Genomic DNA, 18979 nt, shown 5'->3' on the forward strand with positions numbered 1-18979 from the left:
ATCTAGTAATTAATTCAAAGTTAAAAAAGACCTGTAAGGGCCCAATAAAATATGAATGCAGGCCCAGCTCGGTCAGTAAACTACCAGGCTTAACTGCTCATTTGCTCAATAATAGATGGTCTATACATCAAGCAAGGTTGGATCACTATATTATACCACAAAGAAAATTAAGTTTCAGGTGGACAAAACATACAAATTTTAAAAAAGTATAACAAGGACCTTAAGAAGTAGATTTACTTATATAATAATAGTATCAACAACAGCAAAAACAAAAAGATAGAAAAGGAAACAAGAGAAATGGCTTAAGCAGGGAGAGTAAAGAAAAGGATTATGGTATCTATTAAAATCTTGTCAGGTTTTTGCTGCTCTACTTTGAACTAGGCCAAAGTCTCTTTTCAAGGGACAATTCTAAGTCAAGGTACCAACCTCTAGCAATTAGGTATGTCATGGCAAGACAAAACACGCTAAGCACACGCAAATAAAGGATACAAGTATTCCTTACTAACTGATAATTTATCATACTGTGATTCTTAACCAAGGTTCACTGTAAACACCAGTCTTTTTGTCAGCAATACCTGGAAGTATCTCTGGTCAATCAGAGCCTGCTGCTGGTTATCTTTGCTGGGCTCATCTTTTCCCTCTTTGTCCTCAGCTTTTTTTTGACTGATAATATTCTGTAATCTAAGGGGGGAAAAAAACCAAGAGAATACATACGTTTTACTAAACAGCGGATTAAGATGACAAAATAAGCCAATGATCCAGCTACCCTCCCGTTAACTCTGTCATTTTACATATGTGTATGTGCATGCATACACATGCATATAATCATATACACATTTTTAATTTAAGCTATATTGTCACCAGAAAACGAAAAGACCTTCTCAATAGATACAATATAGAAGGAATCCCTGAAAACAAAAGGAATCAGACTGATGAAGTTATAACCATTCCCCAACACTTACAAAGAACAGAATAGGAAAGAACTACAATAAAGGATGAAAACAACTTCCAAGGTGCTCCAAGTTTGATATTGTAATGGCATCAATAAACAGTGGGCAGGGCAAACAGTTTGGGCACTGCAACAGCAACAACTAGACAGCTTGGTCCTTCCTTCATATTCCACTGGTGCCAAAGAGAAGACAACAGTGAAACCTGCTAATCAAGAAGGCATGAAAACTCAGAGACCATTGTCCCAGGTGGCTACCAGAACTCTAGGGGAGTCTCTGTCCAACAACCTAAAAACATATGAGTGTATCCACTTAGAGATATCCAAATAGCTCTAAAAGTCAGGTGTAGTAGACATTTCTCCCCCATCACCTACCTTAGAAAAAAGTCCCTTATTAAACCCACTTCAAATTAAACATCTTAAATCTGAGTATGCCTATCAGTTTCCTGTGGAACTGTGACCTATTAAACTGATTCCATGACTCATTAATAAGCTTGAATTGCTGTTCGTAAAATATTTTCCTACTAAAAAACAATAGCTTTCCCACTGTTTTTTGCTTTGTGAACTAAATCTAATCTCCATGTGTTAGCATTTGAACTTCATGCTGTCAGTCCTAATCCAATATTCCTCCTGACTCCTTTCTTAATGTCATCTCTTATTACCATACTACAATTATCTCCTCCACTCACATGTATTCCCCTTGATATTCACTCAACTGTTTTTCTGTGCTCTCTGGAGGACATATGTCCAAAACAAAATAAACAGAATTAACTCTAGATAAAAAGTCAACCTCTTTCCTCTAGTAGACACAAAGACCTCCCAATCTATTTTTCACTTGTTTTGTTGTTCACTTGCTCAGCTGTGTCTGATTCTTTGTGACCCCATGAACTGTAGCATGCCATGCTTCCCTGTCCTTCACAAGCTCCTGGAGTTTGCTCATACTCATGTCCACTGAATTAGTGATGCCACCCTACCATCTCATCTTCTGCCATCCCCTTCTCCTCCTGCCTTCAATCTTTCCCAGCATTAGGGTCTTTTCTAATGAGTCGGCTCTTCATGTCAGCTGGCCAAAGTATTGGAGCTTCAGCTTCAGTCCTTCCAATAAATATTCAGGACTGATTTCCTTTAAGATTGACTGGTTGGATCTCCTTGCAGTCCAAGGGGCTCTCAAGAGTCTCCTCCAGCACCACAGTTCAAAAGCATCAATTTTTTGGCATTTAGCCTTCTTTATGGTCCAACTCTCACATCCATACATGACTATTGGAAAAAGCATAGCTTTGACTGGACAGCCCTTTGTCAGCAAAGTGATGTCTCTGCTTTTTAATACATTGTCTAGGTTGGTCATAGCTTTTCTTCCAAGGAACAAGCATCTTAATTTCATGGTTGAAGTCACCATTGGCAGTGATTTTGGAGCCCAAGAAAATAAAATCTGTCACTGTTTCCATTTCTCCTCCATCTATTTGCCATGGAGTGATGGGACCGGATGCCATGATCTTCATGTTTTTAATGCTGGGTTTTAAGCCAGCTTTTTCACTCTCCTCTGTCATCTTCATCAAGAGGCTCTTAAGTTCCTCTTCACTTTTTGTCATTAGGGTAGTGTCATCTGCATACCTGAGGTTATTGATATTTCTCCTGGCAATCCTGATTCCAGCTTTAGTTTCATTCAGTCCAGCATTTCACATGATGTACTCTGCATATAAGTTATATAAGCAGGGTGACAATATACAGCCCTGACATATTCCTTTCCCAGTTTGGAACCAGTCTGTTTCATGTCCGCTTCTAACTGTTGTTTCTTGACCTGCCTATAGGTTTCTCCGGAGGCAGGTAAGGTGTGTATTCCACTCTCTTTAAGAATTTTCCACAGTTTGTTGTGATCCGTACAGTCAAAGGCTTTGGTATAGTCGATAAAGCAGAAGTATATGTTTTTCTGGAACTCTTCTGCTTTTTCAATAATCCAATGGATGTTGGCAATTTGATCTCCAGTTCCTCTGTCTTATCTAAATCCAGCTTGTTCATCTGGAAGTTCTCAGTTCACATACTGTTCAAGCCTAGCTTGAAGGATTTTGAGTATTACCTTGCTAGCATGTGAAATGAGCAGAGTTGTGCAGTAGTTTGAACATTCTTTGGCATTGCCCTTCTTTGGGATTGGAATGAAAACTGACCTTTTCCAGTCCTGTGGCCACTGCTGAGTTTTCCAAATTTGCTGGCATACTGAGTGCAGCACTTTCACAGCATCATCTTTTAAGATTCGAAATAACTCAGCTGGAATTCCATCCCCTCCACTTCCTTTGTTCATAGTAATGCTTCCTAAGGCCCACTTGACTTTACACTCCAGGATGTTTGGCTGTAGGTGAGTAATCACACCACTGTGGTTATACAGATCATTAAGATCTTTTTTGTATAGTTTCCATTTGACTTCTCATCTCTTTACCATATTAATATACTTGACAGTTTTGCCTAAAAGCAGTGCCAAAAGCATACTGTCTAGAAAACAAAAGTAACATAGAAAAGCCAACAGTCTAGGAGGACTACAAGTAAACGGACATATCTGAATTTACATATTAACCTTGCATTCAGGTGAAAAAGTTTAACTTCTCAACAAACTGTTTACAAGTGTGATTAACATTATACTATGGACATACAACATTTTAGCTGCCAGGACAATAACCTAAACATGTCATTGAATGTACTAGCTACAGTCACTCTGGGAAATGAAATGTGATTCAATTAACTAAGTAAATTAAGAGATACCCTTAATTTAATAACAATGACAACATATTTGGGAGCCTGGTGGTGATAATAATTAGTATTTATTGAGAACCTTCTCTCTGAAGGTACTCTTCGAAGCACTTCACATGTATTAATTAATATATTTAACCCTACTGTTTTTCTATATTTACAGAAGTTAAGGACTAGTAAAATCTAGGAACTTATGGGAAACTGACCTTTGGTTCAGCTAGTCTCACAGTAAATATTTGCCATAGCATAATACTTCTGAAAACCTTTGTATTAGGCAAAACCACACATGTGAAAATAACAGCAGTCAGGAGAAAAGTTAAGTGTTAGAAATCAGAGTATTTAAAAACTGATGTAACTATGTAACTAGACAACTAACAAAAAATAATTGGTGCCTCAAGATAAGTTAAACAGCTCAAGTATGTCTTGAGGTTGTCTCCAACATTACAAAATCCATAGCCAACAGAACAGAAATGTTGGCTTGAGGATGCCAAGATTATGAAGATGGAAGGTGAGCTCCTGGCCAAAGAAGCCAAGGTTAAAACAGGTGGGGAAAGAAGTACAACTTGCCTTCAGCCTCCAGTCTGTCTAATGCTAGGGGTCAGGGAGGGAGCCTTGGGTACAGGTTCTCGTTTTAAATTTTCTTAAAACAGAGCTGAAAGGGCAGGTGCCTATGCTATGCTATGCTATGCTATGCTAAGTCACGTCAGTCGTGTCCGACTCTGTGTGACCCCATAGACGGAAGCCCACAAGGCTCCCCCATCCCTGGGATTCTCCAGGCAAGAACACTGGAGTGGGTTGCCATTTCCTTCTCCAATGCATGGAAGTGAAAAGTGAAAGTGAAGTCACTCAGTCGTGTCCGACTCTTAGTGACCCCATGGACTGCAGCCTACCAGGCTCCTCTGTCCATGGGGTTTTCCAGGCAAGAGTACTGGAGTGGGGTGCCATTGCCTTCTCCCGGGCAGGTGCCTACATACTAGCAAAGCTTTCCCCTTTCCAAAGTCTATACTAGTCTCCTTTACCATGGGGGAAAAAAACCACATGAAAACAATGTAACTACTATGTTAATCTAATTACTGCCTTACTTTCCAATTGCATTTGACTTAATTGGTGTTTTAGAAACCTGTGTTTGAGCAGACTATGCTGCACTTAGAAATATTCCAGGATTGTTTTGTAGTCTCCAGAGTGGTGAGCAGAACCTGAAGACCATAAAAATCCCCTAAAATGGCTAAGGAATTCTTCACATACTTAGCAGATACTCATTCCACATAACCCGCAGCAATAGCTATGTTTCTCTGTGGAGTCTGGGAAATCCAGAAAACTGCCCTTCCAACTTAAAAACACTGATATCTCCTGTTTTCAATAGCCATTCCCCTAAGTTTTCACGTGCAGACACTTTATAGCTTTTAACTGTGTCTGCTGAAGCCTTTTCATAATCTCATGGTGACTCTCATGCAATACTTTTTTCACTGTGACTCAGGTATGTTTCCATATCCTGCCCTTTCCCTAGCCTATGAAGCCACAGGAGTCATCTGTGCACCATGTCACTGACTGACACTTGCTGGGTGCCATTTCATGGGGAAAAATGGGGTACCAAGAAGCCAGCCCTTCTCTCTTTGGCCTCTTGTTTATATTATTGAAGTAACTGAATAAAGCCTTGATGATTAATTTGCTTGGCTTATTCTGACCACCTCAACTTCTGCCAGCTCAACACATGGGTGATAAGATTCTGATTTTATTTTCTTCTAACAAAATATAAATACCACTGAAAAAATTAAATAGAATTAGTGTAGTACCTTTGGCTATCTTGCACTGGCAGATCTATTTGATTACTTCCTAGCAACAGAACTTCATAACCAACTTGCTTATAATATTAGCTCAAACAAGCTTTTGCATGTTAAATTAGTATCATTTGATATTGAAGATTGATTAGTTGAGAAGTAAATACAGATCTAAAGAAAAAATTTAATTTTCTCTGGTTATAAAAGGGAAAGAGACTTTCCCCTCCTTTTCTTGTAGCATTTCCTTTAGAAAACCTGTAGTTGTAAATCCTTTCTAAGTATGTAGATTCTGTTAAAATTTAAATAAGCCTCCTGCTTAAAATTAGCAGTGTCTTGGGAGTCTTAGAACCATCTCTTTGAAATAAGGACATCAAGGAAGAGGGTGCCTTGTCTCCTTTTCCCTATTGGAGCTTAACCTAGGATCCTGGCTCCAAGTTGTAACCTCCCCCTTGTCACAAGATATAATTAAAGGATGAGATTTCCTTCTGTCTTTGCAACCTCTTTAGCACACTGCCTCTAATGCACATCACAGTCTGGCTCAATATTTATTCCAACTGTTATATAAAACTGTTTCTTTTTTTCCCTACACATGTGGAGAATATTCACTGGGTTGACACATTTTTATTTCTAATTATTTCCTTAACATCAGTAGTTCCTTGACAAAAATTCTACCTCTGCCCCTGCAAAAAATAAAAATTTGAAGTTTTACATTAAAAAAGTTTTTTTCATTGGGTTTTTGCTTGGTTTTAATTATTAGTGTGAGCTTGAGAGTTCAAATGCTTAGGTGTGGGTCTGATTTCTTTCCAGTTCTTCCACATGCCACCTGTGCAATATGGGCAAGTTATCTAACATTCTTAATTCTGTTTCACATCTAGATACTATAGACATTTAAATTTCAAATATAAATTTCTAAAAACACAAATCATTTCTTCAAAATTCAACAGAAAAATATAGCTAGGATTGGTTCTTTTTTTTTTTTTTTGCCACTAAATCTTTCTTTTTTTATTAACATACTAAGCTTAGTTCAGTTCAGTTCAGTTCAGTTCAGTCACTCAGTCGTGTCCGACTCTTTGCAACCCCCTGAACTGCAGTATGCAGGCCTCCCTGTCCATCACCAACTCCTGGAGCCTACCCAAACCCATATCCATTGAGTCAGTGATGCCATCCAACTATCTCATCCTCTGTCATCCCCTTCTCTTCCTACCCTCAATCCTTCCCAGCATCATGGTGTTTTCAAATGAGTCAACTCTTCACATCAGGTGGCCAATGTATTGAAGTTTCAGCTTCAACATCAGTCCTTCCAATGAACACACAGGACTGATCTCCTTTAGGAAGGATTGGTTCTAAATCACAATTTTAAAGTTTAATAGAGAAAAGTCACTCTAAAAACCACAGCACAAATGAATAACAAAAAATATATACACAGTAAATTCTCATTATTCATGGCAGTTATATTCAATAAAGAACTGTATACACTGAATTAGTGAGGACTGAATCACTGCTCCTAGGGGAAATACAGGATCAGGTTCCTGCATGCCTCTCTGGTCACATTTTCCTCAACTGATCAATATATAACCTTGTTTTACGTGTGTTAATGTTTAAAGACATCTTTTTTAATATTGCTGTTTCATTAACATTGGACTCATAGCTAACAGCACCATAACTTATGCCTAAATGAAGTTTCTCTAACACATATATATTCTCTGTCAGGTACATCAGAGCCTTCTTGTGAATAGAACACTAGATTGTACTTCAACACCGTGCTTGGGACCATCTTGGAGAAATCACCAATAAAAAGCAAAAAATGGAAAACTACAAGTGGCATGTGACAACAGAAACAATGACTCTTTACACCATGAAAGCGGAAATGCAGGCAGAGTATCACCTTGTTCAATAGCTGAAAATGTGTATACTGGGCATGTCCATGAATAACTGTGCAAGTGCCACCACAACTTATTTGAGGATTAAAAATAAATTACAGCAGGTAGGCAAATTCACAAATATGCAATCTGCAAATAATGAGGAATGACTAGGTATCTCTATGAATATATGTGTAAGCATTTATGTGTGTATGTATGTTCACTGATACACTGAGGTCAATAAAAGTCCATTGAAGGGGATCAGGACATGCCACTCCAAAATATGCCATTTTAAGGGAGTTCCTGGTGGCCCAGTGGATTCCAGGCTTTCACTGCCTTGCCCCAGGTTCAATCCCTGGTCAGGGAACTGAGACCCCACAAGCAACATGGTGTGGCCAAAACAAAAACAAAATGTATCATTTTAACATAAGAAACTTTTAAACAGAAGGAACTTGAGAATTGATGCATGCAGGAAGAACTCTCTGACCTCTCCGCTTTTCCCTGAAGCAGACCAGGAGATCCTGTGAGGGTACCCTCAAGGAGGGTAACAAGCTGCCCTCCTTGTACCCCAGGGCAAAGAAGCATCTTTGTCTCTGAAGAAGCGAAATCCGAACTTTCCCCGGTTTATTACCCTCAGCTTACACCCTTTTGTATTATTACATTTTCCAACTTTCCACTCACTCTTCATCAAACCTAGTATTAAAATGCTGTTTCTTCAAGTCTTCATTTCTTCTCAGGTCAGGTAAAACTTATATTAAATAAACTTATACTTTTTTCATGTTAATCTGTCTTTGTCAGTTTAATTTTCAGGCCCAGCCTGAGACTCTAAGAGGGTTGTGAAGTTTTCCTCCTCTACACTTTCTCCTCTGACTTTTTGTCCACCTTACATATTCCTCCTCTCAGCTGCTCCTTAACCAATTTTCCTATCTCAGTTAATGTTCCAACAACTACTTCGTTATTCAGGACTAAAAATTAGTCCTGATTAAGTTTTTTTTTTAATCTTTTTGCATGTTAATCTTTTTCCCCTCAACTGCCTATACCCCTAATCCATCCTCAATCCATCACCAAGTCTGATCATCAAATTCTACCTCCAATATTCCAAATACTTCTTACCACCTCCACTCCTGCCACCTTTGACCATGTCACCACCACCTCTTGTCCAAACTTGTACAATAGCAACTCTCACACTATTTTACCTTTGGTACTTACACTATGGGGCTCCCCTGTTGGCTCAGATGGTAAAGAATCTGCCTGCAATACAGGAGACCTGGGTTCAATCCCTGGGTCAGGAAGATCCCCTGGAGAAGGGAATGGCTACCCACTCCAGCATTCTTGCCTGGAAAACCCCCATGGACAAAGGGGCCTGGTGGGCTACAGTCCATGGGGTCGCAAAGAGTTGGACACAACTGAGCGACTAACACATTTTTTACCTATATCAAAATTGTCTTATTTTTTTCATTGCCCTTTACATAAGATTCATGAGAACAGGAACCTTTCTTTTTGGTTTACCACTGTAATTTCAGTATCTAGAATGCCAAACAGATAGGAAGAGGTACTGTAAGTACCTAAAATGTTAAGCAATAGTAGGAAGGGAAAAAAATTTTTTTTATTTTATTTTTAAACTTTACAATATTGTATTAGTTTTGCCAAATATTGAAATGAATCCACCACAGGTATAACTGTGTTCCCCATCCTGAACCCTCCTCCCTCCCCATACCCTCCCTCTGGGTCGTCCCAGTGCACCAGCCCTAAGCATCCCCAAGCATCCAATTGAATGAATGAATGCAACCTTTCTGAACCTTCCATATCTCTTTTTTAGTTTTCCTTCCCTACTATCTTAACTCAATATGTAATTCCTGGATGGCCAGAATACTTGCCTTTCACTGTGGCATGTGTTACCATAAAGAAAATGTAGCTGTCACTGAAAATTGAATCAACATAGGCTAATACAACTGATTTAATACATCTAATGCATATATTAACTCATATAATTTTTAAAATATTTCATCCCCATGCTCACCACACTACTTCAAGTCCCATTCCCTTGAATCAAAGAGTAGACATAGCTAATCTTCAGAAAATACTATCACTATTTGAGGACCAACTTGCTGAAATTCCTGTGAGTATGTGTTTTTCAAAGTCATAAAAGAGAAGTGGTGGATATGAATGGCTCACTGCATTCATTCTGATTCTTTAAGCTTTAATATACGATAAGGCTATGATTCAGGTCATCACTACCACCAACAAAAATTTGGGCCTTGTCACCTCTAATTTCAATGATTCTCTTGCAATTTCTCCATGACTTCCAAAGTCAACTTATTAAAATATTTGCCTTTTATATCAGACAATTACCTTTTCCTTGTTCTTATTTAAGATGAATATATAGCCAAATCCATTACAGTAGAAACTTTTTAAACTGTGGAACCAGAAATACCCCTTTTTAAAGTCTTCTCCACACATACCCCTCGACCCCCCACCCCCCTGCCCTGCCCATCAACCTGGTAATTTTAAGCCACAGCCACTATCAGGTAAATTGACAGGTTAATAAAAATAAATAATAAGATATAAAATCCTAATAAATTTGTAACTATGGTAAAATATAATTACTTGATGTTTTTCTTCAGGGCTTTCTCCAGTTTCTTCACTTGCTGTTTATAAAGTCTTAATTCATGCTGTGTGGGCCTGTAGAAAATAAATCATGTTGAACACATTCAATTTACTTAATAAAACTATAAAGATATTTAATAATAAAGTATACTCTATTACTTGTCATAAATATGCTTAAAAATTCTTAAAATATTTCATAACTGCTAATGAGGTATTTATTGGCCACTGGCTTTCTTCTTCTGTGTATCCCCTATTCAAAACTTTCTACCCACTTTCATTGTTATTAACCTATTACTTGCTTTTATAGTGAATTATCTCAAATGCACAAACAAGAATAGAGTAAAACAAATAGTGGTGTGTCCATGCCTCAAGCTTTATCAAAGCTGAATAGTAATCTGTTTAAAATCTTTTAACTAAAACCCTATACAGCTACTTCAAACTCCGTGTCCCTAATTACTGCCATTGCTTTCTCCTTCCCATACCATGGGCTTCCCTGGTGGCTCAGCTGGTAAAGAATCCACCTGCAATGCAGGAGATCCCAGTTCGATTCCTAGGTTGGGAAGATCCGCTGGAGAAGGGATAGGCTACCCATTCCAGTATTCTAGGGCTTCCCTTGTGGCTTAGATGGTAAAGAATCTGCCTGTAATGAGGGAGACCTGGGTTTGATCCCTAGTTTGAGAAGATCCCCTGGAGAAGGGAACGGCTACCCACTCCAGTATTCTGGTCTGGAGAATTCCATGGACTGTATAGTCCATGAGGTCACAAAGGGTCAGACACAAATGAGCAACTTTCACTTTCACTTCCCATACCACAGGTAACCACTAGCTCAAATTCCCTGTTCATTATTCCCATGCATGTTTTACAAATTTTCCCCTCATATTTATATAACCATAAATTTACACATTACTATGTGGCAGGCTTTTAAACCTTACAGAAATGGTTTTTTATTATAGGTATCAGTTTCCTCCATTGAAGTATAAGCTTTACAAGATATTTGTTTTGTTTGTTATATACAATATCAGAACTTAGGACCATGTCTAACTTACAATAGGTATCCAACAATATTTAATGAAAAGTCTCAACAGTGTACATTCATTATTACTTTCTGTCAACATGTAGAGTGCCTTTCTTCTGTGGTAGTATGCTTGTATATAAATAAACCTTTCTGTTGTATGCCATTTAAACTTTAAAATGTTTCTCCCTTCCCACAACACATGTATATGATGAAATAAGACATTCTAAAGTAATTTGGAAAAAAATTAAAATAAAAATAATTTGTGAAACGGAAACCTACTGGCATAGGCTAAATCTATTCTGAGTTCCCTACTGGCATAGGCTAAATCTATTCTGAGTTCCTAGCCAGTTTTATCTTCCTATTTTCTCACTCCCCTTGCTTATATATGTATTTTTGTTCTTTCTACCATATGAGAGACTAATGACTAAAATGAGTATACAAATATGAGATCCCCAACATTAGTTTTAGAGTAAAGGGGATAGGATGACTGATTTAACATTCAAAATTCCACTATTTGCTTAAATAAAAGTTAAAAATGACAAGTTTCTCTCACCTGGTTTCCAACTCTTTTTGAAGATTGAGCTTTTCACTTAAAAGTACATCTATCTTAGTTTTTGATTCCTTGAGTTGATTCTGTAATGACTGCAACATAGTTAATAAACAGTTAACTTTCCTAAGAGATTAGATTATTATTTTACTTTATTAAAAAGTATTTATCAATCTTATAGTCCCCCATACCATTAGAAGTCCGTTGTAAGTGGGTGAAGCACTCAGGCTTCTATAATCTTCTTCTTCTGACTGACTTTCATCTTCTTTATATAGTCTATGAAAAAATATATGTAGTGTATTTATGAAAAAATTATCTCCAAAGGAAAAAAAATCTAGCTAACAAGAATTAAATCAATACAATAAGGGCTTGATAACCTCAACATAAACTAAAACTTAAACCAAATTTCCTACTTACTCTTACAGAAAATTGTATTAGAACATACTACTTATTAACTAGTACTACAGTATACATTTGCTCACTAATGCCTTAACTGGAATTTAAGATCCATGCAAACCAGAAGTTTGTCTGTCTTGTTCACCACTGTATCTCACTGCCCAGAATAGAGGGCTGAGGAAGGAGTAGAAAAACACTTGTTGAATGAACAAATAATATTGTTTTCTCCTTCCAGTACTTTTAGATCACAAAAAACTATATAAAAAAATACAGAGTCTAAGTGGACAAGGCCACAAATTTAGTGGCCCTGATTAAGTCTTGACATCTTCATTAATGAGTTGTATTATTTGGGTAAGTCAGTCTCTTAGAATTTTTCTTCTCATCTGTAGAACAGAGATAATTTCTATCACATCTACCTCACAAAATTGGTTTTAAAAGTAAATAAAAGACATCAAAACATTGTGTGAGCTACGAAGTACTCGCAAATCAGTATTAATGTTTTTAAAGCTGATAACACTAATACTGGGCTGTCCGAGACGGTAAACACTAAGGTACATACAGGCAATGAGTGCTTGAAATATGCTAGTCCAACTAGCCATTTCAATTCTATTTCATTTTAATTAAAATTTTAAAGGTGAAGCAGTGTAAAATATTCTTCTGTTAAACACTTCCTTAAAAAACTGGAAATAGAACTGCCTTATGATCCAGCAATCCCACTATTGGGCATACACACTGAGGAAACCAGAAGGGAAAGAGACACTTGTACCCCAGTGTTCATCGCAGCACTGTTTATAATAGCCAGGACATGGAAGCAACCTAGATGCCCATCAGCAGATGAATGGATAAGAAAGCTGTGGTACATATACACAATGGAGTATTACTCAGCCATTAAAAAGAATACATTTGAATCAGTTCTAATGAGGTGGATGAAACTGGAGCCTATTATACAGAGTGAAGTAAGCCAGAAAGAAAAACACCAATACAGTATACTAACATATATATGGAATTTAGAGAGATGGTAACAATAACCCTGTGTACGAGACAGCAAAAGAGACACTGATGTATAGATCAGTCTTATGGATTCTGTGGGAGAGGGAGAGGGTGGGGAGATTTGGGAGAATGGCACTGAAACATGTATAATATCATGTATGAAACGAGTCGCCAGTCCAGGTTCGATGCACGATACTGGATGCTTGGGGCTGGTGCACTGGGATGACCCAGAGGGAGGGTATGGGGAGGGAGGAGGGAGGAGGGTTCAGGATGGGGAACACAGGTACACCTGTGGCGGATTCATTTCGATATTTGGCAAAACTAATACAATATTGTAAAGTTTAAAAATAAAATAAAATAAAATAAATCAAGTGGAGATAACATCTGAGACAGTAAAATAATTGAAACAGTAAACAAAAGAGACTGAAAGAATGTGTCACAAATTTCCTGATGAATGCTACATAATTTACTGCAGAACAAATTGGAAAAGCTGTTGGTTCAGAAGAGATGAAAAAAAAAAAAACTGATAAACAGGAGGTCATGAAAAGTAAAACACTTCTGAGCTTCAAAGGACATCATCAAGGGGGGAAAAAAAAAGAAAATTTACAGAATGGGGTAAAATATTTGCAAACCTGATAAAGAATTTGTATCCAGAATTAATAAATAACTCATAATTTGACAAAAAGACAAGAAACTCAATTTAAAAATGGGCAAAGGACATCAGTAGGCATTTCCCCAAAATGCCTACTGTAAACATATAAGTGGACAGTAAACATATAAAAGACACTAATCATTAGTCCTTTGAGATATCACTTTAGGATATTCATAAAGTTGTGTCACTATCTCCACAATCAATTTTATTTATATTCTGGCCATGCCACGCAGCACATGGGGTTTTAGTTCCCCAACCAAGGGGAACTAAAATCCATGCACCCTATATTAGAAGCAGGGAGTCTTAACCACTGGAGCACCAGGGAAGTCCCTCCACAATCAATTTTAGAACATGTTCATCACCCATGGAGAAACACCTTCCCATTAGCAATTACTTTCCATGTACTCTCTACCCTAAGTCCCTACTCCACTACAATCCAGTTCCTAGGCAACTACTCATCTATTTTCTTTTTTTTATGGATTGCATATTCTGGACATTTCATGTAATGGAATTGCATATTTTGTGATGTTGGGTTGCAGCAAAAAAGGGGCTCAGGGCAGAGAGTGACTGCTAATGGGTATGGCATTTTCTGTTTCTCAGTGGATGATGCCCATGTTCTAAAACTGATTGCAGATATGGTGACACAATTTGTGAATATTCTAAAACTACTCAATCATATACTTAAAAATGGTGAATTTCATGGCATGTGAATTAATCTCAATAAAGTTGTTATTTTATTTTTTTTCCCCACTGGAAAATAATTTTATTGCGATTCTACCAGCTATACAATCTGTTTTATTAGGCCCCTTCTTCCTTTGCAATTCGGTCCTTCTTAAGTGGTTCCATGAAGGCTTTCTTCTCCTCCACAGTCTGGAAGCGACCATGACCAAATTTGGAGGTGGTGTCAATAAATTTGAGGTCAATCTTCTCCAGGGCCCGCCATTTGGTCTGTACCAGCAAGGACTTGAGCAGAGTGAGCACTCACTTCTTGGTTCCCACCATGCAGCCTTTGAGCATGACAGTCATTGGTCACCTCACCGCAGTGGACAAAGCCACCCAGAGGGTTGATGCTCTTGTCAGACAGATCGTAATCAGTAGAGGCATTGTTCTTGATCAGTTTGCTGTCCTTGATGAGGTAGCCCTGACCAATCTTGTAGATATTCTTGTCATCTCAGTGTGGTGATAGTAGCCTTTCTGCCCAGCCCAAACCACAGAGAAGGCCACCCAGGCAGGATGCCACACCCCAATATAGGCAACCTTGCACAGCCCTTGTTGGGTCTTATGGGGCAGCTTCTTAGTGTGCCAATGGCTGGTGACACCTTTGTAGCCTTTGATCACCCCAATGATATCACCCCAATGATATCAATCATCTCATCCTGGCCAATGATATCAATCATCTCATCCTGGCCAAACACTTGGCTCACAGGGACCTGCTGCTCAAGCCTCTCACAGGCCCAGTCCAGTTTCTCAGCCACAGTGCCTCCGTTCACCTGGACCTCCATGAGATGGGCCTTCTTCTGGCGCAGAGAAAGCAGGCGCATCTGGGTGTGGGCAATGACACAGATGACCTGACAGTACTTCTTCATGCTGCTGAAGTCCCTCTCAAGCTGCTTCTTGCCATCTACGTCCTGCCACTTCTTGCAGTATTTGGTGAAGGCCTTCTTCTTAGACTTATGCCAGTTCTCGTAGAAGCGCCTTTTGCACTCGTCGCTGATATGCTCAGCAAAGATGGTCTTCAAGGTCCGGAGGCCTCCGGGTGTCTCCATGTAACCCACGATGCCCACAATCACCATGGGCGGAGTCTCCACGATGGTCACAGCCTCCACAACTTCCTTCTTATTCACCTTGGACCCTGGCCTATCAACCTCCCTCACAATGTGAGTCATGCCAGCCTTGTAGCCAAGAAAGGCAGTGAGGTGAACGGGCTTGGAAGAGTCATCCTTGGGGAAGCTCTTCACCTTCCCGCAGTGCCGGCTGCTGCGCTTCCAAGGCAGGAAACCCAGGGACCCGTGCCTGGGAGCAGAGAACTTCCTGTGAGACATCCTGCCGTCGGAAGCTGCTAGTAGAGGTAAAGCTGTTATTTTAAAAAGTTGTTAAACAAAAATGTTTTAGGATAATAAAGTAGATAATGATAGGAAAGTATTTTCAGCAAATACATGATACATTAAGAAATTTCCTCTCAACAGTCAAAAGAGAATCAAAGTCACTAAAATCAAAATTAACCACACAAAAAAACTTCTAAAGTAAGTTTTTAGCAAAATCTGAGCTTATAACTTTGGCTAGTAACAAAACATTTTGAGGTCTTACACAAAAATAGAAACTATTCTTACATGAAATAAATTATTTCCTGTGAAAATTCTGCTGCAAAATTATGAGAAAATAACTAAAACATTTTTATTAAAAAAAGGAAAGATCTTCAATCAAGCCCACAAACAACTGCCTGGAGAATACAAGACCTTTCTTATAATACCAAAGAGCAACTGATTTAATTTTTAAAATTACATTTATTTTTAGATGAATCAAATGCTCAATTAACACTGTGGGGATGTCTGTCATCAGAGGACCTCCAGGTTTATTAAGAAATGTTGACAATTGGAGGCTTTAAAAAAAAATCTGACTTATGGCACATCTTTGAATTTTATATATCTATCAAAGAAGAATTTCACCAAGATATGAAACAACCTTTTTCATTTTTCCACAACAGAAGGTAGCTCTGTAACATTAGAAATTTAGATTTACTAGGATTTTTAAAAGACTGCTTTTGCAGTCTTATTGTTTTGCTATACTGTATATGACATATTGGAAATCTGCTAGTTTTTTGAAACAGACTGTGAATGTCATGAATTCAGTTGTTAAAATTATACAGCACATGTATAAATGCGACGCCACTTTGTAGGACCATTGAAACAAACAGAAAACAATGACTTTAACCATCTTTTGTGTTTTTTGTCAATGCTTATTGGTTGAGTCATGGAAAAGTTATAAAGACTAACTATACTGTTAACCTGAATTCAAAATTTTCTTGGAAAAAGAGTACTTACCAAATGCTCAAACACAAAAAATGGTGTGGTAGTGGTGTAGTCACTAAGTCATGTCCAACTCAAGTGACCCATGGACTGTAGCCCACCAGGCTCCTCTGTCCATGGGATTTTCCAGGCAATAATGGAGTGGTTTGACACTTCCTTCTCCAGGGAATCTTCCCAACCGAGGGATCAAACCTGGGTCTCCTGCACCGCAGGCAGACTCTTTACCAACTTAGCTACCAGGGAAGCCTTCTCACTCGTATCACTCTATATGAGTAAGCAAAATCTGAAGCTCCAAAGAAAAAAAGGCATGTTTGTGTCTAGTTAATAGGTTATGAGAATTTACACTGAAATGAAACTTTATGATACAAATCAATATTGACTTCATACATGTTTTTCTAATATTAATAATATGAGATTTTTGTTTTAATCCACAGTGCAAATAAATTGGTTGTAAAACTACAAGAAAATTTCAAAGTTTGAAGTTTCTGGCTACTGATAGATTTAGAGTTGCTTTTCAATTTTGCAACATCCTTCTGAATTAAACAGAAGTTAGTGAATTTAAGTTGGGTATAGTTTTTAATCCTTAATTCAGTCAAACCAATTATTCTAAAAAAGATGAGTCAGTTGTATAAATGTAGATGTAAATATTAAAGGAAAAAAATTTTTGTACTTGACTTAGTTGCTAGAGAACTTTCAGGTATGTATAGAACAATCTGGGTATATAAGTCTATTTTTGAACTAGACTTCATGAAATCTAAATACAGATCAAATACCGCTGATGAAAATTTAGTGTTTGAATTGAGGTGTGCTATAAATTAAAATACCAAATTTCAACGGCTTAGAATGAGAAAAAGTAATGTGAAGTATCAATGATATCATTGATTACATGTTGAAATGGCAATATTTCAGATATTAAATAGATGAAAATGTATTTCACTGGTTTCTTTTTAATTTTTAACTTGGCTACATGAAAAATGCAAAATTATATATGTGGTTTTCATTACATTTCTATTTGAGACAGTTGTACTAACATATCTCTCAGACCTTCTAAAACATGCTAGTCTTTAACAAATGACCATGACCAAATAAGGATACTGGGTCGCTTCTATATAAAGTACTAAAATAGATGTATGGAGAAGGAAACAGCAACCCACTCCAGAAATCTTGCCTGGATAATCCCATGGACAGAGGAGCCTAGCTGGCTACAGTCCATGGGGTCACGAAGAGTCAGACACGACTTGGTGACTAAACAACAACAAAAAGATAGATGTATTATGTAAAGTATTTCAATTTATTAGGTGAGGAACATTTAGAGGAGTTATTTAAATTTGCTCAAAGTCTCTCAAATAGTAAGCAGTACTGATGAGATTCAAACTGAAATCTCTCTGGCTTCAAAGCCCGTGTACTCAAGATCATTTCCTATATACACTCTAAAATACCTGCCATTATGGCTATCTTGTTCTCTCAAGAGAAACCTAACATATATATAGTAGAGGAGACCAATTTTAAATTTATGCAGACCTAAAAGGAAATGAGCTTCAGTAAAGAATCCTCACTTTATTTTCCTAGAGTCCTTTATTTAGCATTGACAGATTTTGTGGGTTTTTCAAAGTAAAAACATAATCTTAAACATCCACAATTCTCATTTGGACATGGGATCCCCACAGCCAAATTCCTCCCACCCTTTCTCCAATGGCCTCCAGAAGCCCCAGGAGGGACCCAGTGTTGAACATTATGCTTCTTGCGGGTAGAGAGAAAGAGCAAAACTAGAGAAATCTTGTATTTTATTCTTCCCTAATCTGAATCATGTTCAATCAGAGGTGAACCTCAAAGTTACCTGCTTCCATTTCACAACACCACTTGAAAATTTTCTATCTAAACAGAAGGATGGAATTAGACAAGGAGACTTCACTTTACTAATTCATTATAGAGCTATTTTCCCTGGGGTAACTTTTCAAATGTCTCTAACATCTCAGAAGAAACTCAGTCTGAATCTTGTAGTTGTTATTCCTATGTTACTTTTCTTGGTTCTTTAATCCTATCTACCAAGCCAGGGAAATACCAACAGAAAAAGCTAGCAATATATTCCATGTAATCTATGTTGATATATTAACACTGGGTAAAGGAAAAATAGGTAAAGTAACAGAGCTGAGAACCTATCATTTTAAAACTTACTTTTCCTCTGTTTCAGAAATTTTAGCATGTTTGCAGTTTTCTAAGACTTCCAACTGCTTAACACTTGCATTCAAATTTCTGCTGCCTTGATTGCGACTTCCTCTGCTTTCCCCAAGTTTTCTCATGTATGGTGGCAGAAAGGAAAACCAGTCCACGGTATCCAGAAACTGCCTTTCACAAGCTCTCTGGAGGCCTTCTCAAGCCTGTGCCCTAAAGTAGAGGGTCCAGGTGGTATGCCATAGGTGTGCT

General features: G+C 37.9%; 1 protein-coding gene and 1 pseudogene across 49 annotated transcripts in view; both read right to left on the bottom strand.

Annotated features, from left to right (window-relative positions):
• CEP70 (centrosomal protein 70) overlaps positions 1-18979 on the bottom strand; it is an 87327-nt gene that overhangs the window by 21973 nt on the left and 46375 nt on the right. For all 48 annotated transcript variants that reach the window (XM_086363194.1, XM_086362632.1, XM_086363687.1 and 45 more), the window contains 4 exons: positions 11683-11767; positions 11498-11586; positions 9930-10004; positions 576-681 (listed from right to left, as the gene is read on the bottom strand). In XM_086363194.1, the coding sequence (XP_086219320.1) occupies positions 576-681; positions 9930-10004; positions 11498-11586; positions 11683-11767 (355 nt within the window). The remainder of the gene's footprint in view (positions 1-575; positions 682-9929; positions 10005-11497; positions 11587-11682; positions 11768-18979) is intronic.
• On the bottom strand, positions 13127-15700 carry LOC147379169 (large ribosomal subunit protein uL3-like; annotated as a pseudogene). Its single transcript, XR_015151012.1, has 2 exons — positions 14910-15700; positions 13127-14874 (listed from the first exon to the last, which is right to left on the bottom strand). The product of XR_015151012.1 is annotated as a large ribosomal subunit protein uL3-like (transcript).

This window comes from Bos grunniens, chromosome 1 (assembly GCF_055505025.1).
Source record: "Bos grunniens cultivar Pamir isolate PY7600 chromosome 1, Bosgru_T2T1.0, whole genome shotgun sequence".
Taxonomy (NCBI): Eukaryota; Metazoa; Chordata; class Mammalia; order Artiodactyla; family Bovidae; genus Bos; species Bos grunniens.